The following is a 26,096-nucleotide window of genomic DNA, read 5'->3' on the forward strand; positions in this document are numbered from 1 at the left end:
AATACACATGGTAACTAAGACTGCATAATCAATCTGCTGCAAAGACAGGAGAAAATGCTTGTGCAAACTCATGACAACTTGTGCATTTTTTTCAGCATTATTAACACTTTTCCCTGTACTTTCATTATGCAAATTTTGCCATGAAGAAGGCAGGAGAATCATGGGTACATAATAACAGATTCTCTCGAACTGTAGTAAAATGAGTGGTTTCAGCAAGTGGATTCCAAACCAAATACATTGACATTTCCTCCAGGTGGACAAATGGGGCCAAGCTCTTATAGCATGTTTTCACTGCACTCAGACAGCAGAGTAATTGCCAAGTCTGTTGCTGCTACAGCTGGACTGGTAAAAGCGTATGTGCTAGCTCAAGTATATTTACACCACAGTCACCACTGGAACTGCAAATGTGGTTGAGGACATGTTTACATGACGCAGTGAGGTGTCAACTAGAGAAGTCCAAGCTACCTCTAAGACCAGAAATAATACAGCATATTAACAAGGGGCCTAGGCAGAGCATTAGATTAACATGCCTGCTCTGCTTCCAGTACCTGACTAAGTTTATTTATACGTTTTCTGTCTGAGCATAACAACACATTGGGTGATATGTAGACATGCTCTGAAAGTAGGAACAGTCCTCACCTTGGCTTTTGCCTAAAACAGATAGATTCAGATTATATTCAAAAGCATCAACATTTTATATTCAGTGAATGTCAGTTGACAGTATGACAATTCTAAGACACCTTTTGCTATACTGGCACTATCAAGGAGGAATGAAACAGTTCTGGTAAAATTCATAACTGTCATCTTTAAGCTATGCTGGCTATAATCATTCCACAGGTTCTGTATGCTACTACGGTGCTAGTCCCTCCATGCCCTCTCTAGTCTCTCAGCAGGGCCCTTGTGGCCAACACAGTCACTTTCCCATCACCTGAAATGTTCTTTTATTTCTAGGAATCTCTACAGTTGTTTGAAAAGAGCAAAGTAGCCAGATCAGAACTTGTCAAAAAAAACATATAAAGGTGCTATGAAAATGTTTCTGTAATTATCAGAATTTCAAAAATGTCTCAAGTAGCAGAACAATAATAACCTGGGACCTACACTTATTATGAGCTTAACACTGCTGAAGAACTGGAAAGACTGTCAAAACATACTAAGGTTTTCAGTGCACTCCAATTATTTACCAGCTTTTTGTATGATTTTAATGTTCATTACATACGAAGCATTTCTTTAATGAATTGTATAGGTTTTAACCACTCAATTTCTATTGACCTCAGTATCTAAATTCCACTTTGAAAATGCTGGGGTTAATGTCTTGGAAACAGAATTCAGCATCACAGCATGGAAGCCATCCTGAAGCCTTAGCCAAAATGAACACAGCACCCCTCCCGCACAATCAAAAATATATAAATGGATGAACTATCAAAGATACATGCACAGTAAATACACATGATTCAGTGATGTGTAACTTACCATATGTTTTTATCTGGCTGCAGCAGCGTATTGATACGATTTACGATCCAGCTGAAGAGCCGACCATAAAGCGCTTTGGACATGGCATCTCGCACATCAGCTGCTTTGTCCACAGTGTTTGTTCGGATAATAGTCTCTCCTCGTGTTACAACACAGTGGGAGGTTAGGGCCTCTTGAAGTTCTTCTGACCCAATGCTTAGCAGTGCAGCAGCTGAAAAGACAATGGAGAAAAGATATACGACTACGATTGTGCAGTGGAAATGGCTAGCATTGCCTAACTGTCACCAAAAGTTAGAGATCCTCACAAATACCATCAAATTGCATCTATAGAACTGACAACATTAAAATGTAGTTACCATTATCTAAGGCTTCTGGATTGGGAACCTCACTTTTATCTGTTTGGTGTTGTGAAGAAATGGCGGCAAACTCAATGTTTCCAGTATTTAGGATCCCACTCAGAATTCTATACACTGAATACACTTCCTGTAAAAGATGACAAAAAGCACTTTTAAGAAACCCAGTTAGATGTAYTGACCCAATTTAGTCTGTGAAGGAAAAAGGCGGGCACTGGAAGAGGTGTTAAAGCTTGTAGATTGTTGTGASGCCAAGTCCTACTAGTAAGCTCCAACTGACAGAAAACAGTGTGATATAGAACTGTGAATGGAACTTGCCTGGGTAAAGACCGAAATCTCAGATTGGTCCTGGCTCCCAGGTATGTGGTTTTACTTTCACAGGTCATTTCTGTCATAAGAGAGACTCTGTGGCACAAGTGTGTATTCATGAAAGCAAACAACAGCCTATGCRCAGGCAGCAGTGCATGTGGTTTTTAGAAGAAAGTGCAATAATGGATTAGCAACTGGATCTCTTACCTCGTCAGTGAATCCTATAATTCTAAAGCAATGCTGAATGGCTTCAAATTGTCTTCCATAGGAATCATTAGCAATAATATCCTGCATTACTCTTCCAGTTTCATTATCAATATATCTAAACAGAGTGGGAGAAATAAAGCGCCATACTAGCAGATATGCTAGCAMAACTTTCAATGACTTTAACACAACTACATCAGTAACTGCAAGGAACATTTGTCTGAGTAGCTTTTAATTAAATACATTGCTGCTAGTTCATAGGGACTCACTGTTTCTGTTACATTAACTTTTCTTCTTCTTTGTTAATATTTGTTCACAGTGTTACCAACATTTCACCCCTAGTCCTCACTCCACAATACAGATCAGATGCTCCCAAAGTACAAATGACAGTTAAAAAAMCAGAAGCCCAAAACATACTCTGGGTTCTTATTGATGTATTATAGTATGAAAGTAAAATTAGTCACTTCTGGCAATTGCTCTGATTTGAACGTAAGTCAGACTATCTATATAGTAAGAAGTCTGTTTCTTCTTCCTCCTCTTTAAATAGTTCAAGTTCTCAAACAAACACAAATAATGTAATTCCTTATTGTCCATCCTCTTCTCTGCTTTGAAGGATTAAAAAAGATCCTTAAGGGATGGAGAAGGATTAAGAGAGATTTTAAGGCATCATACTGAAAGCAAGAGCTGATCAATAGCTAATTACAACAAGCAGTTAATACAAATGAGTGATAGTTACCTAGGAGGCTTCTTTTCTGGAAGCCTGTATTCAGGAAGTTTCTTCTGATGATAAAGGCCAGCATATATATAATAAAATATATGGAAATTTTTCTCCCCTCTGGAATAAAAAGTATTGTTATAAAGCACACATTTTATTCTTGTGGTACTTTGTAAAAGGTAAAAGTAGAAGTCCTTATTGCAAGCTCACTGAAGTAGCTAACAAAACTCTCACTGGTTTTAATGGTGTTGGATCAGAGCCAGTAGKGGTGAAAGACCAGAAGCAAGTATTGCATCTGTGAAACACTGAAAACCTAGCCAATCACAAGTCCAAGATCAGGGTCTCCTCCTTTTTAGGATCCTGGAAGCTGCACACAGTTGTGCTGCAATGCTTATTTTCCATAGGGAATACCTCCCCAAAGAATAGAGCAGCACTGACTTCCACTCCAAAAGAACTGACTGACTATTCTGGTAGTCATAGCACTGTACATAGGATTATTGCTTTAGTACAAGACACTACTGAAAGCATTTAAAATATGGAAAACTAAACAAAATCCCAGCATGATATAAATGTGAAAGGACAGATGATTAATACACCTACACAGCCTGTTTTATGACCCTTGATTTTTCAAGTAGATATTCAGAAATCTTTGCTCCCATTACAGCTCCTGTGGGCGTAAACATCATTTCCAGGTATTTTCCAAAGCGACTTGAGTTATCATTGATGGCAGTGCAGGCATTCCCAAATGCTTCAACCAGAGGATTCACCTGAAGAATTTTCTCACGCAAAGCACGGTTATTGGCCTTGACAGAACAGATACAGATCAGAAGGACCATTAAAAGTATATATGACTGACTTACTCACAATCAACTTCCTGCATCAGAAGCATAGTATCTGTTATTAGGTTCACATGRTGTTAGATACTTTTTAATTGGAGTTAAACTACCCACTCATACAACAAGAGGGCCATACACTGAAGGGGAAATTCTCTCACAAGTACGAAAATCTGGATTTTTAATTCTCTGCAATTGTTCTGCCTGCCAGGCTTCATATACTTTAATTAAACTTCTAAAAACATCAAAAACTAAACAAGAAGTTAACTAAGATCAACAACAATACTAACATACGTACTTATGGTTAACCTTACACACTTGATTCTCCCATCATTTGCACCAGTAGCATTCCTTRTAACATTTAAATGAAGTTTCTAACATCAGACCTGTAGCAAGATATGTCATTCTTTTTTGTACAAATGAACAAGGGGGTACACCATAAACAGTGTAGATAATGATACACACTGAACACTCAGGATTTTACATTTTTCCTTTAAAAATATCGAGTGACATGAAGCAGCACTATAGTCTAATGGTTTGATTCAGTACTTAAAATGCGTAATTACTTTGTCCCTGACTCAAAGGGGGCAGTTCACAGGACTAGATTTAAGCTTAAAGATGAGCTAGCGTGGAAGTATTTGGGGTGGGGTGGGTGGGGAGGACTGATTGTAGTTTTACATGATTGGCTAGAAATACCTTTCCCAAGAAGGTCAAATGCTGGACGATCAGATGGGCACTTTCTGTCTTTCCAGCACCACTTTCCCCGCTGATGATAATGCACTGACACACAAAATAAAGCAGTAAGTACGCAGCTCACTACATGGTTGATAAATAGGTTTTCAGCTATTACTGTTTCTATCTGTTATCTAATGTTTAGTACCAAGACTGCAAAATACCCTCAGGGTCAACTCCCTCAAATCCCTTTTGAAAGAAAAGATTAGCAGGGGCTCAGTGTAATCATTCTTTTATTCCCTAGTTTACTAAAATGTGTCTCTCAATGCCTGACAGCAGTGTGCATATGTGTGAAGGAGTGACTGAAATTCTAAGGTCTAAAACACATAATTGAATGACTATGTCTAAAAGCTWACATGTGCCATGCACATACGCAGCTTGCAGAAAATGCTTGAATCTCAGAGAACTGCCATAGCTCAGCTGATTCAATGTAATTCAACGCTCTGTCTGAGCTCATTGCAATGACTTCGTATGAATTAACACGAAGTACAGGATAAAGCTGTATTTAAAATACTGTGTAAAAGCCTGGTCCAGGTTTTAAAAACAATCATTAACACTTGCTGCTATGTAGGGAGATTATCCTTTAGGTGATGCTAATATTCAAGCTAACACAGCAAGCTGGCATCTAAACATTTCAGAAGAATAGGCATCTGTTCATGGGATGATTCTGGAAGAACAGATCCGTATTCTTTCTGAGTTGGCAGTCTGTATCACATGATATTTTTATAGGTTCTCCAAGCTGCTTTCAGACTCAGGGATTAGCAGGAAGCGTTCAAATTGCTCAGTGTTCTCCTCACTGCTCTTGCATTTCATGAAGGAGATAGAAGAAGGCCAGCAGTATATCAGCTTTCGAACACTTCAGGGTACAGCAAGAATTCTAACACCATTGTTATTTTCTTGATTTTCAGGTGTTCTATAGATCACCAGTACAAATATTAGCCGGTTTAAAATACAGTATGAACTGACATCTAATTAAAATGTTAATGCTGAGCACAGATTTGCGTTTCTGTGCAACACCTGAATTATTTAGATGTGGTGAACATACAAGATTCTGTGCAAGGAGAAGAAAAGACAAGGTTCTAAAACACTTAATGCAAGTTACAGAGACTTGCAGAGACTACACAGAAAGTGTGTGTGGGGGGGTGTACTGTCATATAAAAACAACAGTGAAAAATAAAAAGTACTGTTTCTGGAGAACAGACAGATCATATCAATTAATCAGTAAATTTAAGTATATAAAACATTTTTTTCCAAGTGAGGTTACAGAACTGAGTTTTGTGAAAATATCTGAAAGAAGTAGCATTTCTGATAACCTTGTTTGACCAAAAGAGAGATTATCCATTCTTTCCTCCCCAGCCTGCAATACCTTCAGATATTTCATCTTTTTTATTTACCATTCCTCAATGTCAAGTTTTCTTCCAAGAGCAACTTTCGCCCTTCCATGAACCGCAGGGCACACCGGTGGGAAGGTAAGTTATAAGAAACACCATGAAGTATATGGAATAATTACTGGGTATGTTAGATACTGCTGTACTCTGTGCCCCACGATGAATATTGCTGTGCAACATTCTTGGGCATCAGGCAACTTCTAGTGTATGATAGCAGGTACAGAAAGAGACTCWAACAGGATAGGTGCAATATGGATTTACAGTTCATTTATTTACTTCTTGCTAGGTGTTTTTGTTTTTATTGGAAACAGGTATCTAGGGATGGATTTACAGGGTTGTGATACCTAATTTAATTGCRTTTGTGTGACTGAAAAAGTCAAATACAACAGTTTAAATTCAAAAACTCTAAGAGTTCTCGTAGAACTCATAATAGCCAGAACCTGACTTCAGCTTTAGCAAAAACGTTAGACCTGGAATCAAATATCAGGCTTTCACAGGAAAATACAAGGAAAGCAGAATGGATAAAGTAAGCAGAATAAAAACATTTTGATTTGGCTACAGTGTGCATTGAGAGCATCTTTACCTGAAGAACAAATATAGAACTGCCCAGTTAACAGAGATAAACATGCTACTGTAATCTTTCAGAAACATAAAGTAGCAAGCTGTATATGCTGACAGGCATACCTGAATGCCTGCAAGTAATTAGCTGCCTCTGCACAGAGACCTCAGTGCAAATTAATTCTTAAACAGGTATGAAGGATATACAATATTAAAAATTTACAAAATCAGCCTGAAGCGCTGATGTCAAAACTGATCTTTTCCCCAGATAACAAGTTCTCATGTAATTTATACTACACGAGTATTTGTTTTGTTTAATGCCTCCACCAAAGACTATATAAGACATTACATAGGTACTAGGCATACCTCAGACCAGTGTACTTCCGCAAACTCAGTAGAACCCCTTTCCCTTTCCTTCATCTTTAACTTCCATTTAACTTTATATTAGAACTATCCTTAATACATTTTACCACAAAAATGAATGATCACAGAGTTAATGGTTTATATCTTCTGTGACTTGCAGTCAGAAGAACTGATTATCCATCGCTTGCTAAGGTCTTTATGCAAAAGAGGGGCTGAAACTCTGTTAATCTGCAACAGCATTGAGACCACCTATTCCACACAGGAGCAAATGATCACAGTACCTAGTACAAGACAGGCTAGCATCAGAGTGAATAGCAACCACCTGCAGCTGGCGTTAGCTGCCAGCACTTCATGCACATCCAGGAAATTATGCCAAGTAAACCTTGCATAGCATTTGGCCTTGTAATCTCTATGTCATTCTGTCCTCTTAAGAATTCCTAAACATGACTGGATTTTTAGTGGATTTTCAATCTGTTTTTCTTTTTTTCTGATATAGGAGTAAAAGACTTAGAARAAAAACTTCCCCAAGTACAATGTAACACTGAACATTAGCCACATTTCCACGGCACAATGGCACCATGATTAATGTGAATTACAAAAGAAGTGAATGGATTCTTACCTGATCTTTGCTGGATGTAACCATACTTTGGTAGGCAGCATCCGCAGAGGCAAATATGTGTGGGGGATTAGATGAACGCTTCACACCATGATAAAGCTTGGAGAACTAAATAAGTTAAGAAGAGAAGAAGAGGAGAAGAAGAAGAGAAGAAGAAAGTCAGAATACCCAACTTATGTGTATTTAAGAACCGAGGAGAACAGTACAATGGAAATAACTTCTGCTTGTTAAGCAGAAGACAGTTGCTTGTTCTACCACAGAATTTCCACTGAATCACCTCTCTAAAGAGTGGCAATTCTTGGCATTGCTTGATTTCCAAACACAAATCATGAAACCTAAAAGGCATCCCAAATTTTCATGCACAAGATTGTGTGAAGAACTGTATCACAAACAGTAGGATTGCAAATAGAACATTGAAACAGGAAAATACCAAGCTAGACAAAAGGAAACTGGAAAGATAGCAGCGAATCTGAAATCTAGTCCCTCTGCCTGCAACACTGAATTAAGCACCCATGGGAGACTAAGATTTACGGCTCCACTTCCCTTCTTATTCCTCAGGAATTAAATTGCCTCTATCTGTAAAGCACTTGTTTCAATCCTTTCYTTTTTTTAAGTAGGAGCTGATGGCAGAGGACATACGATAACCCAATTGTCACAGCAACTCTTCAGAAAGCAATGGTCTCCGCACAGTGTGGTTCATATAACCATCTTCTGTTTCCCAGAAGAAAGCCCTAGATTCCAGAAAAGAGGCACAGCTGCAGCTGGGACAATCTTCACCCCCTCCTGTGGAATTCATGCTACCAAGAAGAAAGGAATGAGATAAAAAGAGACCAAATGGGGATGGGAGGAAGAAGGAATATGATTTGTAGCTAGGCTTGTCTGGAAGAAGTAAAAGCTAGGTTTTAGTTCCTGCTCCCAGCTCCCAACACCAGTTAAGTATTTCAGCCTGTTGTCTTAATATAAAATGTAAGGCGAGTATTATCCACATCTTGGAGTCTCTCTTACCTGTGGAGAATAAATGCTGAGATTCTGAAAGGGGTTTAAGGCTATTAAAATGTCTCCAACATAAGTATAAATTTGTAAGTCGGCATAGCGTTGCTGTAGTTGATGGATAATTGTATCCTAAGAAGATTACAAAAAAGTTTGATAGTTAAGCAATATTCTTCCAAATTGCGAGATTTTTTGCRCATATGCTGAGGACACCAATTAATAAGTAATTTTTTAAAGGGTTACTAATTATTTGTCAAACGCGGACATTACAAAACAAAACAAATCTTTTCAAAAATCTTACTAATGCTGTAAAACTAAGTTAAATTTCACATCCTATTTCCAAATTAGTATGTATTTTGTCATACTGGCCAGAGAAGAAAGCTTCCCAAAGAGAAAATGTCCATACAGATTACTACTGTACTTCATTGTACATTTCAATTTATTTTTTTATCAACTCACGAAACACAGATCACAATTTTTCAAGGATTAATTTTAAAATGATAGTAAGAGATTTCTAAACAGGAAGCTTACACAATTTTGTATCATGTCTTTTTCTTGCTGGAATGCAATTTAAAAGATCCTCAGATCAAAAGTTTACATACTCTGCACACAGGTGATACACTGAAACATGAAAAAGATATTTATTGTTTTATCATTGTTTTTATTCAAAAGTTGTAGATGCCATCTTACCTTATGAATTGTATTTGTATCTAGATCTTCAAGACTAAACTTCAAATTTTAGCAAAACTCACAGAATAATTTAAACTGATATTACTCCTAATTAAATTCTTCCACATAATAAGAATTTTGGCTACTGATTTTATGCGACTGTATAGAATATTAATGAAGAGATAATAGCAGATCAGGCACATGACAGTTCCTTTCACATGCTTAGACATGGGCTTTGCAAGAAGAAACTCTTCTCGCTCTGTTAAAAGAGCCTAAAAGGCAGAAACAGACAAAATGTGAGGCATTAATTGACAGAAACTAACTTAGATGGTACAGTACCTCATCTAGAACCTCTAGATTTACCAGATCATCATCTAGTGAGTACTTGTCAGCTCCATCCACATGGTAAGGTCTTCTAGTATGTATTCGTTCATGCCTGGAAATTTGTTAATAGACAATCAGTGTTATAAAACTGCCTTGAAGAACGCAAACAGTAAGAGGCAATGAGAAGACTTTAGTGGGTGCCTTCTTCGTGCAGAAAACACAGGCACACTCTCTGAAATATATAGTCTTGTTTGAAATATCCTTTTATAAAATCAGTATGTGAGCTCGTTGTTCAGTGTAATATCTTGTTTTCTCTTTCACAATACATAATTCTGATCTATCAATGTTCAGAGATGAAAATTTACCTGTAGACTTGCTATTCTCCACTAATACAGAAAAAAATCTTCCCATTTCCCCTCCCCTCATCAATGCAAGTTAATAAAGTACCACTTTGTGTAATTAAATTCCCCCAACCCTTTAGTATTGTCATTACTGAGGTTACAATATAAAATCCTCTCGTTACCTTGGTGCATGCCAAAGCGTCTCCTCAGATGACCCTAGATCTGGTCCAAAACAACATTTCTGAACCATGACTGCCATCAGACTCTAAATTGTAAGGACGTTCAGTCAGCTTGTCCTCAGAGATTTAATCCACACAATAAGCAGCAGAGACAAACTGTCACATAACCCCTTTATAATCAGATTATACTGAAGGAATCTTTGAAAATGCTGTGTATATGTTTTTAAATAACATATCTTGTTTCAGGAAGAAACAGGGACAAATCAAAAGGGTATAGAGAGTCTTCCACGGAGGGGGTGAAATTTGAAGGCTCTAAGCACAACTATGCTTTTCTTCACAACAAACATAATCAAAGCATAGTAGGAGGACACCCACCGAGATACAGCCTGCATCCTGCTGAGTAACATTTAGCATTGATCCTCAGTGACAGTCCCTGACAGCTTGTTTCTGCACTGGTTGCCATGTAGAAAGTAGGAATCACATGACTATACATCCAGAACCAACAATAAATATTATGTCAAGCAACATTAGAATGTTACTGTGATACAGTGGGAAATACTGTTAATCTATAATGAGAAGGTTAACATGAAGATGTAGCAGATTTTTTTTCCCCTTTCTCTGATCATAACTTCCTATACTCCTGGAAGCCTGTTTCAAAAATAAGCACCGGAACTCTTCTTTTTTCCTCCTTTTTGTGTAGTTCTACATTACAACCCAGTCAGATTTCATTCAAAAAAGAGAAAATTTTCCTATTCAACAGCAATTATATCATCATGTAAAGAAAAACTATTGCTCAGAAAGCCTCTAACAAAGAAGAAAGAGGAGAATAGTGTCAACTATGACTAGACCTTTACTGATAATTGTAAATTATATTAAAAGATCCTCATTCTTGATGTCTATTTTTATTCATTTTCCTAGTTCACTTTTGCCTATGGTATGAGTTCTGGAAAACTATTCTGTACAGCTTACACTGAACTGTAATTAAACTGCAAACTGTTTTGTCAGCTAGGAAATAAAATACAGATAACATACCCGGTTTTGCTGACAGGTCTACTTATATTTTACATCCTGCATTTCCAAACAGAAATGGTTGTTTCTTTGATGTTGTACATACAAAGAAATGAAAGAATGCAAATAGAAAGCAATGGAAGAAAAATTATTACAGCGGATATTATTTCCAGTGGGGAGCATAGARATAATGTGAATTTGTTCAAAGTTTCGTCAATTAAATTTTCTATTTTAAAATTTTGGTCAAAGTTTCATCAATTAAATTTTCCACTTTAAGATTTTGGTTTAGGTGCTTAGGTGCTTTTTTTTTTTTTTTCAACCAGTAGCTGTATTCAGAAACATTGCTCTTTGCTGACAAGCCAGAACCTTGGGCAGTATAAAACTGTGTAAATGGCATAACATACTACTTTCCTTCTAATAGTTGTTTCTGGTTTAAATCAGAATTCAATCTCTTACTTAACTGCAGAGAGGAATGTTTTTGTAGATGGGAACACCCATCCATCCATAAAGGAAGCAAATATTTTAATAGTTGCTTTAACTCATGGAGATGTACTAACACAGCTATGGCAAGACATTATAACTAATATACTCATCTGTAGAAGCTATTTCTTCCTCAACCAAACCATCACAAGTACAATATTAAATTGTCATAAGCTGCAAGTATGGATGTATCTACCAGAGGTGCAGGGAGGAGGGGGAAGTGGGCACATTCAAACTTAAGCATCTCTAATTGCAGAATGGCTTTGTAAACTAATCTGTTATCTGATTGTGTATTAAACTCCTGCTGTTTGTTCTCCTTAGGTGATAAAGAATCAATTTTGTTATTGAAAAATGTTATTCACCCTGCATAAATAAGTAATTAAGGAAACCAGTCTTAGTCAGATATACGTAAAACATAGATACCTTTGTGTATATATTTTCTTGAGCTTAACTTATTTTCCTAAGTACATGATTAGGAAGAGGATATTAGGAACATAACATCACATTAGCTTCAAATCTCCTGCTGGCCTCATCAGTTTTCTATTGACCCTATGTCCTGCAGATATGTTGACAGAGTGGGTAGGAAGAATATAGATAATTCATGCTTAATTATTTTCACTGTTTTACATCACAAATATGCTCTAGCTTTTAAAATATTTTCAGTAAGAATTATTTTTTAAAAAGCAGAATCAAACATTCTTAATTGAGGAAATAACTGTCAGTATATTTTTTTGCATAAAAAGTAGAATTGTCAGCCTTTAACAATTACCCTTCTCTTTGTGATAACATATAAAAGAATCCTTATTCTAGGCAAAAGGAAAACTGAATATGTTAGGTTATTTGCCTTTCTAGTAATATTCTGAATCATCTCCTGAAAGATGTAGTCTCTCCACTGACAGAAGAATTGGCATAAAGGGCCAGTCAGTCAAGGTATCTAATGTTATAAAAACTAAAGAGTAATATTAGACTTATTGTAGAACTCTGGTGACGAGCACTATCTGTTGAGAAAGGCTTTGTCCTCCTGAGCACCTTCCCTTTACCTTTTTACCTGGCAGGAATAGTTAGCAGGGACAGAATTTTCTTGGATTTTGGAGGAGAAGCAAGAGAGGAGGTGCATTTCTCCCTCAGGATAAGAACTTCAGGAAGAGGGCAGCATTAATTTGTTCTGTTTGTGGAGAACAGACAGTTTGAAATAAAATAACCTTTTTTTTTTAACTGGATGCCAGCCATAGCAATGAAGGTGCCTTGCCAACAGCTGTACGCATCAAGTGCTGAAATACATACTCCATTTTTTTTCCTTCATCACTTCCACTTCTTCCCTGTATACTTCACAACTTTCCACCCTACCACTTCCTCCGACCCTGCTGTCAAGCAATAGACACTGCACTTTGCATTTACTTGACAAAGTTTGGTAATATCTTCATTTTGACCACCACATTTTCCTAATCTCTACATGAAGTCCTCTGTCTGCTCAGACAGGCAGCAGTGGGGTAGCCTGTAACACGGCAAAAGGAACGAAGTGCTCTGAACCCACATGGTAGCATCAGCAGTACTTAGGAAGCATTAGTTGACTTCTGGAGAAAGAAAATCTAAATGCACCATATGTACTTCTACACTGAAAAGTCACCTTGCTGGCAGGTCTAACCTGAGGAATAAAGCAACGTAAAACAAGTAGTTTATGCTCATTGGGAAGTCTCCTCCCTGAGCAATCTCCCTTCCACTTCTAACATTCTTCTAGTATGGTGCCTTTACTTTGGTTTGGTTTCTTGGTGCAACTAAGAGATTTCTTGTACTTGATGTTTACTGTTTTTTTTTTCTAGGACTCATAAAGAAAAAAAAAACTGTCTCTGTACTGGTTCTCCTTTACATTATTACTGATTTTTAGAGGAAGAGAGCATTGCACCCAAATCAACATTCACAAGAAAATATGCAACACAAGAAAAATTAGTGGAAAATGTGCTACTGACTTATATCAGAGAAGCTTGGTTTCTTTCCTGTGCATTGCAAATGGTGAGTATCTTGCTCCTACACATCACATTTCAGCCTGGAGTAAAATTTTAAAGCAAGATCATAACAGAAACACTGACACAACCGTCATTGCAACAATATAAATGCTGCAGCCATGATAAAAATCTGTGTAACCTCCAGTAAAAACATGTCCACTGTAATAAGACAAAGAAAAGGTTTTGGGGACTGCAGTAGCTTTGAGGTTTTTTTTCAGATTTTAAACGCAGTCCCCTCATATTCACACAGATGACTGCTAGAAGAACTGCATTTAGCCTACATTAAATCCTCAGCATACAGCATTTTACAATCAGAGGACTATTTCTGTTTCTGTTTCTGTTATTATCTCCGAGTCCAAAGGAAATTACTGGCTGGATGCAATCAAGCTCCTTGCAATTAACTGCTTCATAACTAAATGTGATCTGGCAAAGAAGCTGGATATCCGTTTGTAAGAATTACTTCCTTGGACAGACTACTGCTGTAATCCAGCTGGCTAATGCGAAGGGGATGGCTGCCAAGCCACCATAGCCTCCTCCTGGTATCTCACAAGGTAGCCTGAATGTAGTAAGTCTTACACGGTCTGTTCCCCATTACAGAAACAAACTTCTAAATGGTGACCAGCAGTGGTACATTGGCCCAGGATGGCCCAGAAAAGTAAACTCGCAACTTTTTACTATATATAGTAAACTTGTTTACAAATATATTAACCCAAACACTGAAAGTTCTCCCATTCCTTTAAAAATTAAAAACAGTGGTTAGTAGAAGAGCTTTCCTGGCTGATTCCTAAGAAGAAGCCTATTTATAGAGAGGAACATAAGCGACCCAGACTGTAGGGAAACCTCAGAGAAGAACAAGCCACATCTGGAGTTGACCTCTTCAAAGCTGCTGATAACTGGGAAACAGCTACTTTGAACCATATAACCAAAACCATTTGAGATTTGATCAACATTAACTTTAAAACACCAGGTCAATTACAGCAATTTTATCCCAGGAGTTATTAACCCCTTTAGGAAATATGGAAGGTTATGGTTTTGCTCAACTTAAGCTATGGTGATACTTGATAGACAAGAATACAAAAATAAAAGCAAATGTCAACTGATCATTATTATCATCTCTTTGTTATATTACAATTATTACAGACTTATCTACTGCATTTGGCACAGCTTACTCACATTAACTACCCCTAAAAGAGCTGAATGTCACATAGGAACCTATAAATGAAATATAATTCATACCTATACTAGAAATGATATCCAACATTTTTTCATTTTTTCATCTTCTAATATCAGAAAAAATCTACAATAGATACACTAAAGTTCTCATTAGATACTTTGTATTTGGACCATCATGAGATAGTTTTCAATCACAAGAGTATCTAAAATTTTCAAAGGTGTCTTGTAAGAATGTCACCAAGGCAACGTTTTTAGCACACATACCACAAAGACTTTTCTCCCACGCTTCTAAATTCTTAGCTTTTAATGGTGTATTTTCCTTCCTGACATTCTGCTTCTCCTCCACACTCCAAAGATAGAAATAGATCTGCTATTACATTTGAATTTCTCCATCTCACACACTACTGTAACTTTGTTTTTTTTAGATGTTCTCCTGATTGCTCTACTGAATACAGGGATTTACTATTTTATGGTTGTTCATAAATTGATGATTTCTTAATTGTTGCACATTCAAGTAAAAACTTTACAGAACATCTCCATTTATTTCCTTCCCTTTTATTGAGTGCTGGTATTTTTCAAACTTTTAGTTACACATTAAAAATTCTTCATTTTTCCATTAATCCTACTCACAAGCCTCTGGAAGTGGCTTACACATGTTTTGTCTGTTTCTGGTGGAATAAAACAGAATGCTTACATTTTTGGGTAAGTCTTCCAGAAGGATGCAAGATTTTATTATCATAATTTATGCACAGGAGGACTAGAAGAACAGCCAGACTACTTGGGTTCCAAATTTGATTTTCTCTTTTAAGTGTTTCCATGATAAGCTCCATGACCTCTTTAAACAGTACCTATGGAACTTAATATACAGCCTACCTTAAAGGACTTKGGAAGTTTGGATATGTTTTTTTCCACTGCTTAACCACTGAGCCAGTTGCCAGCTTTGCCAAGTTTGGATTAAGTCCTGACAAGCATAAAAAGATGGGGATAATATTCAACAGGGTTTATAAACAAACTCCAGAGAACCTGCCCACTTTTTGCAGTAAACTTTGCCAATACAGTCAGCACAAAGAGTCATTTAACATTTAGGAATATTAGGATACAGACTAAGCCCCATATGACTTCTTTCTTCAGCAGGCTGGCAATCAGCCTGGATGCTAGAATCTCTTGTACTATGAATCAAAAAGGCAACTGACCACAAAAATGAGTTCAAGAGATTGAAAAATGTATTTGGAAATTGAACAGTTCTCTTTTGTAATCTCTCTTCATGGATTATCCAACATACCCAAGCACAATTTGACAGAACTATTATCTACACAAACAAACCAAATGTTTAATGTTAAGTGAGAATTAACAATATCCATCACTGCAATACATCTTGACCTAGAGTCTTTCTAGACTTTAGAATAGAAAGAATGACACAAAAAATGGCTAGAGATTCAGATGTTACATATTTTTCTCCTCATGAATGGGTTTACAGCAACCAAAAGTACAGCAGGTGCTTTACAGAACAAGTAAACACAAAGTTCTGTCTCTGAGAACTGCTGTCTATTTTTGTAGGCCTAATGAATCAAGAAAGGGCATTAAAGTCATTTCACAAGTGAAGAAACAGAGACCCATGGAGGTAAGAGAAAAAACAGCAGTTACACAGTAATTCAGACAGAGAATGAGGAGTAAAACAATTATTCCTCCACCCTATTTCTGTATTATTATTCAGACGATCTCTAAACATTCTTAGTATTTTACTGATAGGCAATTGCATGAATCTCTATCTTGAAGAATTTAACCCTGAAATATAGTAAGATTACTAACCATGTAACTTGTATACCCTTCTTTACTTAGAGAACAGAGAATTAGCCACAAAGTCTTTAATAACACTCATTTATTATTATATAATAAATATTATTATAATTCTGCTTATCACTCCTGATAAATACTTGCATGTTCTGTTGTCTACACCTTACTGTAACTTAGATTCCTACTTTCTTTCAGTTCCTCATTTTAATGCTATATGAGGTACAAGTTTTTAGGAACAAATTACATTTCTCATTCTCTCAACATTTTTATGCATAAGGCCACTATTTGTATAGATATATACCTGTATACCTATAAATATACCTAGAAATCTGAAATCCTTGTGTGAGTCCAGGACTGGTAAATAAATAGGAAAAAAAAAAAAAAAAAAAAAAAAAAGAGAGAGAGGGAAAGAGAGAGAGAGAAATTGATAGAGCCATCCTCTCTGACTTCAAAAAATGCTTCCTGCCCAGAGGCACCTACATATTGAAGGGAGTAAGAGCACTCTGGCTCTCAAGATGAGCTGCAAATCCATACCCATGTGTTAAAAAGCAATGATGTATTTGACTTTACAAGRGATAGGAAAGAAAAATTCAGCCTTCCTGGAGGATATCAGTGAAAAGCAAGGTTCTACACTGATTATCCTTTTCCTTACCTTTAGGAACTTCTGTAAGAATTAATCGGCTATTTAACATTGGATACACTTTTTTAAGTTAAAGTTTAAAGTTTTTTATGTAACTGTTGCTATGGCAAACCTAGTAATGAAAACTATATTGTCATTAATTAGCGTTTATGTTCTGATATTGTTAGAAATCAGACAAAACAAACACACAGTAACCGATAGCTCATGAAAGGGATTATGAGRGAGAAGAGATAAAGGTAATACCGGTAAGCTCATCCTAATGTAGCTGTGACGCGGGATCCTGTTGCAAGGGTTCCCCCCCCTGAGATCACTATCTCAGGAACTGTCAAAGGAATGCTGAACCTGAGATTTCAACTTCACTTAAGTCAATGCCAAAACTCAAGGCTTTAATTCTAAAGGATGTCAACAGATGGAAAAAAAATGAAGCTACTTCTTCATTACAGGTGTGGAGAGTAAAGTGTCTTAGCTGGGTTTTCTGAAACTGAAATAATCTATTTGTACATGGATGTATCTGTATCCTACTGTTAAAAATATTTTAGGGGGAGTAATTTAGAGTTAGTGGAATATTTTCAAACTGCATCCTTTTCAGTAAAATAAGCTGGAGGTTAATACCCTTTCTCATTTTAAAAGTTCTATTTTTTATTAGCATAAATCTTATTTTTATTGATTTCTCATCTAGTGGAAATAACAGAGCAGAAAGTTATCTCATGATAGAGGGACAATAGTATGCTTGTTATTGACAAATTGTTGATAGCAATAGAGGTGTGTGTTAGCAGGCTCTTATCAGCTCAGCAAAGACAGCTAAGTGCCCATTAAAGCTTTGTAGTATGAAGAACTGTGCTGAAGTTAAGCCTAGCTATACTGGACACAAACAAGTTTATAAACAAAGAATGAAAGAACCTGAACTGAGGAGAGGTTTCAGACTGTAACTCCTGAGGTCAGCCCAGATGATTCTGCCGAAAGGGAACAGCTTGCTTCTTCCTCCCCTTCCCATCCATTGCTCCTGGTCATGCGAGGTATTCCCTCTTCTACCATTCAGCTGTATTAGTTGAGGCATCCCTCCCTGCACCATGTCCTATTCTGCAGGCTTATTTTTTCTGCTGTTTTAGAAATTCTAGTGCAGGAAGTGTTGACAATCACTGGAGCCAAAATAAAAACAGCATCATGAGCTTGTTCTTGGGAACTGTGGGAAAATGAAAGAAAGAAGCAAAATCTCTCCTATCCAGCAGCAGTGAACTGCTAGATCAGCTCTTCATTTCTCTCCATTAGTCTCAGAATATGCTTTAAGAAGAAGGTTGAGCTGTGATGTAGCTCTCATTGCCAAAGAAAGGGATTCTGCTCCCCTCTTCCAGCTCTGTGGCTTTCCCTCCTCTCTTGAAGTAGCTCCATCACTTGAGTGACCCCACAGTGAATCAGCTATGYTCAGTAAACCAGGAGAGAAACAGTCCTCTCGTTTCTTTGGTTTCGCCAAGTTGGCTTTCTGCTGGCTCAGTGAACTCAGTCAGCTCCTCAGGAGGCCAGACAAGCCTCAGAGCCAGTAAAGCAAGATGTGGGGTGGGGAAAGTGAGACTTGACCGTGTGCTGAGCTCACTTTTGGAACTGCACCCTTACTTTGAGGTCAAATCACTAACATTTCAGGCCAGATCTTTGCCCCACAGTGTCACAAAGCAACTAAAATAAATCCATGGTTTTGATGTAGGTGCCCTCAGAGTACACTGAACTGTCTGCTACACATAAATTATATTTTTAGAGGAGTGCCTTCTCAGCAGGTTTGCTGGTGATACAAAACTGGGAGGAGTGGCTGATACACCTGAGGGCTGTGAGAGACCTCCACAGGTTGGCGAGATGGGCAGAGAGGAACCTCATGAAGTTCAACAAAGGCAAGCGGCAAAACGTCCTGCACATAGGGAAGAAAAAACCCCATGCACCACGACAGGCTGGGGGCTGACCTGCTGGAAAGCAGCTCTGCGGAGAAGGACATGGGAGTCCTGGTGGACAACAAGTTGACCATAAGCCAGCAAGCTGCCCTGGTGGCTAAGAAGGCCAATCGTATCCTGGGGTGTACTAGGAAGAGCATTGCCAGTGGGTTGAGGGAGGGGATCTTGTCACTCTACTTAGCCCTGGCGAGGCCACATCTCAAGTATGTGTCCAGTGCTGGGCTCCCCAGTACAAGAGAGACATGGAACTACTGGAAAGAGTCCAGCATAGGAGTACAAAGATGATCAGAGGACTGGAGCATCTCTTATGAGGAACAGCTGCGAGAGCTGCACCTGCTTAGCCTGGAGAAGAGAAAACTGAGAGGGGATCTTATCAACGTGCATAAGCAACTAAAAGGAGAGTGTAGAGAGGATGGGGTCAGACTCTTTTCAGTGGTGTCCAGCGACAGGAAAAGAGGCTATAGGCAGAAACTCAAACACAGGGAGCTTCATTTGAACACGGGAGAAACTTCTTTACTGTGAGATGACAGAGCACTGGAACAGGTTGCCCAGAGAGGTTGTGGAGTTTCCCTCTTTGGAGATATTCAGAAGCCATCTGGACACAATCCTGGACAATGTGCTTGAGCAGGGGAGTTGGACTAGATGATCTCCAGAGGTTCCTTCCAACCTCAACCATTCTGTGATTCTGTGCTATTTTAAATAAAAGCCTGCACTGAGAGTCAAACAATAGCAGATCCATGATACAGCTAATATATCCAAAATCTTTGAGATAAGCATAAGGTTATGCAGAACTTCTAGGATAAATGGGTATGTCTGAAATGTCACTCCAGTGATCTGACTGCCAGTGCACTCTGTGGATGTGGGACTGGTAGGAATAAATCTGATCAGAAATTGCTTAGGAAACTGGAAGCTGGAAAAGTGCCTTTGAGATATCTCTAAATTCCCTTCACTGCACTAGCTAGAACTTGTGTTCAACAGCTGGCTTAGCCCATTTTGCATGTGTTATTTAAATATATATATAAAAGAAGATACTTATGTTGGTGTGTACAGTCCATTTTTCCCCAGTAGTACCCTTACAATCTTAACAATAACAGAAAGTTAATCTGTGAATAAATTTAAACAAGTCTGAGTATACTTCACTGATACAAAGCAAGGCTAATTCTGTCAACACTGGATAAATGACTGGATGCTTAGCTTAGAGTAAGTCATACTGCTTCACAATCTGCAATCAGCCTTTCCATATAGTGTAGCCAGGTCACAAAAATAACTGCCGTTTAAAACAGCCTCAATGTATGTATCACCTAACAGGGGCAAAGTGATGGTATACCTTACCTACTCTGAGCTTTTCTTCCAAGTAAAGGTATGGTTAAAAAAGATGGATCACACCAATCTAACTGAAAGGTTCAGTCCCTTCTGTTCCTACTATGCATTCCTTCCCCTTCCCGAGCCTGACTAGCTCACAACGCTAGCAGACAAATTGTGTAACCAGTACCAATAATCTAGCACCAATTAGTATCTTCCTCTTTTCCTTCACCCTGCCTGTTCCCAGTTTCTGTCTAGTAGATTGCTGAGTAACAATATGAATCATATGCAAGTACAGTCCCATAACATCTCTAAGTCAGCAGAACTAAATTTCTATCCTGCAGACTTGTTCTCAAGCACAATGATCTTGACTAATTGCCCAAAATAGACAGAAGTGGGATGGTTCACACTGGGAAAAGAATCCTATAAAGAACATGCAAATGCTGAGTCAATAAAGAACGAAAGATTACCTTAGGAAATGTTTAGAGATGCTTCCYACAACAAACTTTTGTTTGGCACATAGACTTTGCCATCTCACTAAAGTCTGTCCAAATTTGATTAAGTTAAAAATCTTTGTAGATCTCATTGGTGAAATTTTTGTCTTCTCTGAGCACACTCTTAGCTCTGGTCAAACTGGGCTGCTGCTTCCAAGAACAATTGAGGATACTGTAGTAAAGGCTACAGGAATCAGAAATCAGAAAAGAGGACCAAGAGCAATATAAAGAGTTCAGGAAAGAAAGACCCTGGGACAAAGTGTCTGATGACAGTAAGGCTTCAAGAGTATAAGAGAAACCGCAACAGAACCGGAAGTGAAAGGCTCCACAGACCTGACCTACGACTCGGAAGGAAGACAAAGTCTGGCTGTTTGATGAGTCCGTGACTCAAATACCAAGTGAAACAGAAGGGTAAACTCAGTGGTGAAAAAAAAAAGTGTTCTGGGAGCAATATACCTAGTGAGGAACAGATAAATGGCTTGAAAAAGAGAAGAAGCTTGCTGAAGAAGAGGGAGACTAGAAACAGAAGCTACTGGAGTGCCAGAGGTAGAAGAAAGAACAACCTGGGTCTAGAAGGAGAACAAGGCCTTATGGACAAAGAGAATGAGCATGAACAGAGACTGAAAGGTCAGATAAGGAGCTGAGAAAAGGAATTCAGGGCTACTTGGCCCGAATCACAGACAATAACAGAACTCTAGACTAGAGAGGGAAGATAAGCTATTACAACAGAGTCTTCTTCAAAACTACAAGCAGATGATATTGTACGCACATTGCAAATAATCACCCTTGGCAAGGAATAGTAGGTAAGACAAGTTAAGTGGTGACAGGATGGACAGAGATTTAGCCTCCTTTAGATAAGCACTGACTCATACTGGGGATGCTGGGAAACAAAATCCCTCCCCTTGTTCCAGGCATGCATAAGCATGGGTACAGCAGCCTGCCTATCACTGGACTCCCAGGTACTTTATAGAAAGGACTGAGGAAAGAAATGTAGGCTTGGTCTTGACTCCTGCTCACCCCACGTTACGGAGACAGATACCTGAAGAATTTATTGGAATACCAGGAGGAATGCACTTCAGAGCTCCTCAGCACAAGGATCATTTCACTCTGTCTAGGTTTTCCATATGGACAACAACTGGGAGAACGCAAGATACCTTTCTCCCCATCCAACCCACAGCAGTATACAACCTGATCTGTGAGGTGCTACATGGGAGAGATCTGCTTAGAAGACAAGATACAGCAAAATCTTCCAGTGTAACTTGGACATTTTTAGCTCCTTCATCCACAGAAAGCATTCTCAGTATGTTTTTCCAGTTAAAAGAATAAAAATAAAAAAATCAGAGAAATGTTCTTCACCTTGAAACTGTGCTTACAGCAGTTCCTATATTTAACTTGCACATTCTGCAGAGGGCTTTTAGCATTTAAGCTACAGAATCTTAAGGCATATAATATATACATGTTATGATTTATGAATCATGACATTTAATTTTCTTCATTAACATTAGTAGGTGTTTGTTTATAATAATGAGCCAGAGCTTATCTTGCACTAGAAAGATTTCTATCTCAGAATATTCTGTATCACAGAATGATTGCTGGGCTTGCGAAGTTATGTTCGTTTGCATTTAATTCTCTTTCAAAGCAGTGAAATTCTGCCACCCCCTGGTCAAAAACCAGAATAAAACATATTTACAATCGRCCTCTAGAATGAAAAATACCTTCTGCTGCTTTTGAACAATCACTACTTTTTAAGTAGTTTTGAAATTAATTATTAGGCTGCATGAAAAACAGCGGTTCTTATTAAACTTCAGAGAAAACAATTATTTTAAGTATTGAATAGCCTCTTTATATTAATACTTTACTTAAAACGTATTAGATACTAGTAGTATTTAAACAAGCAGCAAACTTTAAAGTGTTGTGTTCTTAATCTTTTCTAATAGTCACTTCATTGTTCATAGTTGCATTTTTAAGGTCTGCTACCAAAACAGGATAAAGTTTCTTGTCCTGCCAATAAGACTAAAAAGGTACTTCCAAAGATCAGCACATTCTGGAATTATTAGCATCTTTGTGATTAAGCCAGAAGTGATATATATGAAATAGAGATCAGCGGGAGAAAGAAGGAGAAAAAGGTTGTGTTATGGTTGATCAAATTAACTTTAAAAGACATGAGTGGGAGTTCCTTGCAACATGGCATGCAGCACATACTACTAATAAAATTGCTAATCAATGCTTCAATATAATCATATGAAATAGTAAATATCTGTGCATTCCAAATTGCAAATTGTGCTTCCAGGGTAAGCGTAGGAAGGAAAGGCTGAAGAATATATGTTGTACAGTACCTTGTTTTGGCTACAGAGCCTAGCTGTTGCTGTCCTTGAATGAGCTTAGCCAGCTGTTTTTGCAGAGACATATCTTTACCATGTACTTGTTTAATAAATGGATGTTCCAAAAGGTGAGTGACTGAGGGACGCTTTTCAAAATCCTTAATAAGACACCTATGACAGAGAAAGAGTAGTCTCATAGCAATGATGTTATTTCATTATGGCATGATTTGAGCTAGCTTACTGTACAGTTATTATTGTACAGGTGTTTCTCTTTCTTTTTTGAGTTCCCCGAGTATGCAAAGAGACTACACCTACTTTTCCAGTGCAATAAATCTGGCACAAGGTACTTAACTAAGTGAATTCACTCTACAAATATATTAGTATAAAGTTTACGAATTTGAGCCCAGTCAACTTATTTCAAATTTTTTTTAAAACTCGAACTAGTTTACTATAAAAAATGACATTTTATCTTCTAACTGCTGTACAGATAATACACATTAACCATAGCCTAAGACCAACAGGCAGTATGTCATCCACTCTAATTTTCCAGTGATTCTCCAATGAGCATTTTGAACAAGAACTGTAAGATACAGCCTAATGAAAAACACAAGTGAAATCTGTGATCCAGCACTAGCTAGAGCAATTTGAAACAGCTTTGTTCTGTTTTAATATGAATATTTCAGCTAGTTCTTATATACTGTGATGATAAGTGGCAGTATAAGAATCACAGAAAACTCTGCAAGCCCACATAATTTAGACAGGAACAGAAATAAATGAGTCAGATTTAAATGCTTGCCAAGGTAACAAAGTTTTGTCTGCAATTGGAACAGGTGATCTAATAATGAACAAAGAGATACATCCTATTTATTAGCCTAAAATAAAGTGTCAGGCTAACTTATATGATCAAGATTTAAAATTGAGGAAAACAAGATTAAAGTATAATTATTTTCTGTACAATAAAGCAGAAATAATACAGTCCAAATAAAGAAGTGATTTAATGGGATCAAAACTCTTTAGAGTGTCCTCCAATTCCTCCTTGTATTAAATTATTTTATCTTACTCAGAGAATAATATTGACATTTAAGAATGTGAAAAAGAAAAGGTGCAATTCAGTATACACCTCCCTTCATTTTACAGCCCAACATGAGTATATATATGATGAGAAGCATTCATATTAGCATACTTCACAATCACATTTCGTATTTACTGATATTAAGTGACACAGCAGTTGTGTGCACATACATAAAGGACTTCCTAAAGATGGGAGACATATCACAAAACAAGATTATCCTTTTATCTCAAAGTTCAGTAAAACTTCACTGTCTTTTAGAGTAACTGATGTATTGGCAGTATCAATAGCAACTTGCAAACTTCAAATTATATCTGAAGTATCATATACATTCATTTATTTCAAAAATTACAGCAACAATTAAAGCTCAGGCTCACCTCTAATACTTAACTGAAGGCTATAGTCTGGTCTTAAAATGATCCTGCGATGCCTTTGGACATAACTTTAATACTTTAGGTTCTTGAAAACCGTTTTCCCAGCCTCTTCTTGCTACATCACATCCAGAAAGGACTGTCGGTAAAATGTGCTGTTGGTTTTATAACTATTACGGTGAATTTTGCTATCAGTTAGAACTAGAGCCTCCTGACAGAAAAACTAAACTAACAGAACCTGCACTGCTGTGAGCGAAAGGCTATAAATACCACTCCTGCCCTCCAATGAAAAGAAATTCATCATTAGCTTTTAGCAGATTCTGAGCCTCCTCTCTTTTTGTTTCGTTATCCATGTTTTTAAAAAGTCAGTACACCCACACAGACATTATGATCCATGCCAATCATGGTTGTATTTATGTTCCTTAAAAAAAAAAAAAAAAAAAAAAAAGCATGTGAAAGGAGAGAGACCATCAATCCATTAATCTGAAAGGGAGAGGAAAAAAATAAAAACCTCTGCAGTATACAAACAGCAAGTGTCTCAAGAGATTTCATTCTGAAAAGCTTATAACACATGATTTTTACCACTTTAATAGTAATTACAAATCTGTATTGTGCATGCTATATTGTTAATATAGAACTATTTCTCTTACATTTGAATACATTTGGGATAGTATAGTAATGTAATTGAATCCAAATGAAGATGTGTCATGCCAGCTATTTTTTAGATAATAAAAACATAAGGTTTTGAATGGAATCTCTACAAGAAATGACTGTTCCACACAGTATAGCCAGTGTCTACCTAAAGTGCTAATCACACGAAAATCTTTTATCCTGTGGTATGTAAATACTAAAATCAATTTGGAGGACTAGTGGACCACCAAAGATACTCTATTGACAAGATCCAGAAGTTGCAACAGATATATTTTTATACATAGATGTTGTATAGGTGAAACTCTGAGATGTCCAGCATTCTGATGTCATGGAGAAAATCTGACAAGAACAAAAGGAAGGATCACTTTTTAGGGAAAACATTCGTCTGGCTTCTCCACTATGGGCTGAAATGCAAGCTGTTTGGGACTGGCCTGTATTTTAACAGCCACAGTTAAGTTTTCTCAGGGAGAAGGCTGCCTGAGGATTCCCTTCTGTTGCTTACTCTTGCCAATCCCCTGCTGTTTATTCACTTCCCCTGCATGCTTCTCCTCAGCTTTGCAGCTCCTGAAGCAGTTTATGTATCATTTCATCCATAAGTATCGTTTCTTCTCAGGCAACAAGGTATTTTCTCAGCCTGTGAACCTGTCATTTAGGAGTTCAGTTGAAACACAAGTGACACACAAGTAAAACTTCATGAATAGAGCTGGCTAGTAGTATTCAAGCATCACTTCCTCCAAGCTCAAGAGCGGTGCATCCCAAGGAGAAAGAAGTGCAGCAAAGGGGGCAGGAGACCTGCATGGGTGAGCAAG

At 37.6% G+C, this 26,096-nt stretch overlaps 1 protein-coding gene across 3 annotated transcripts in view; it reads right to left on the reverse strand.

Moving 5' to 3' along the window:
• The window catches only part of MYO3B (myosin IIIB), a 227,727-nt gene that overhangs the window by 104,907 nt on the left and 96,724 nt on the right, over positions 1-26,096 (reverse strand). For all 3 annotated transcript variants that reach the window (XM_085323242.1, XM_085323250.1, XM_085323256.1), the window contains 10 exons: positions 23,212-23,367; positions 9,540-9,636; positions 8,547-8,663; positions 7,545-7,649; positions 4,581-4,664; positions 3,652-3,854; positions 3,073-3,171; positions 2,340-2,454; positions 1,827-1,953; positions 1,471-1,681 (listed from right to left, as the gene is read on the reverse strand). In XM_085323242.1, coding sequence (XP_085179368.1) covers positions 1,471-1,681; positions 1,827-1,953; positions 2,340-2,454; positions 3,073-3,171; positions 3,652-3,854; positions 4,581-4,664; positions 7,545-7,649; positions 8,547-8,663; positions 9,540-9,636; positions 23,212-23,367 — 1,314 coding nt within the window. The remainder of the gene's footprint in view (positions 1-1,470; positions 1,682-1,826; positions 1,954-2,339; positions 2,455-3,072; positions 3,172-3,651; positions 3,855-4,580; positions 4,665-7,544; positions 7,650-8,546; positions 8,664-9,539; positions 9,637-23,211; positions 23,368-26,096) is intronic.

Source organism: Rhea americana, unplaced genomic scaffold (assembly GCF_003343005.1).
Source record: "Rhea americana isolate MKP2758 unplaced genomic scaffold, rheAme1 scaffold_12, whole genome shotgun sequence".
NCBI lineage: Eukaryota > Metazoa > Chordata > Aves > Rheiformes > Rheidae > Rhea > Rhea americana.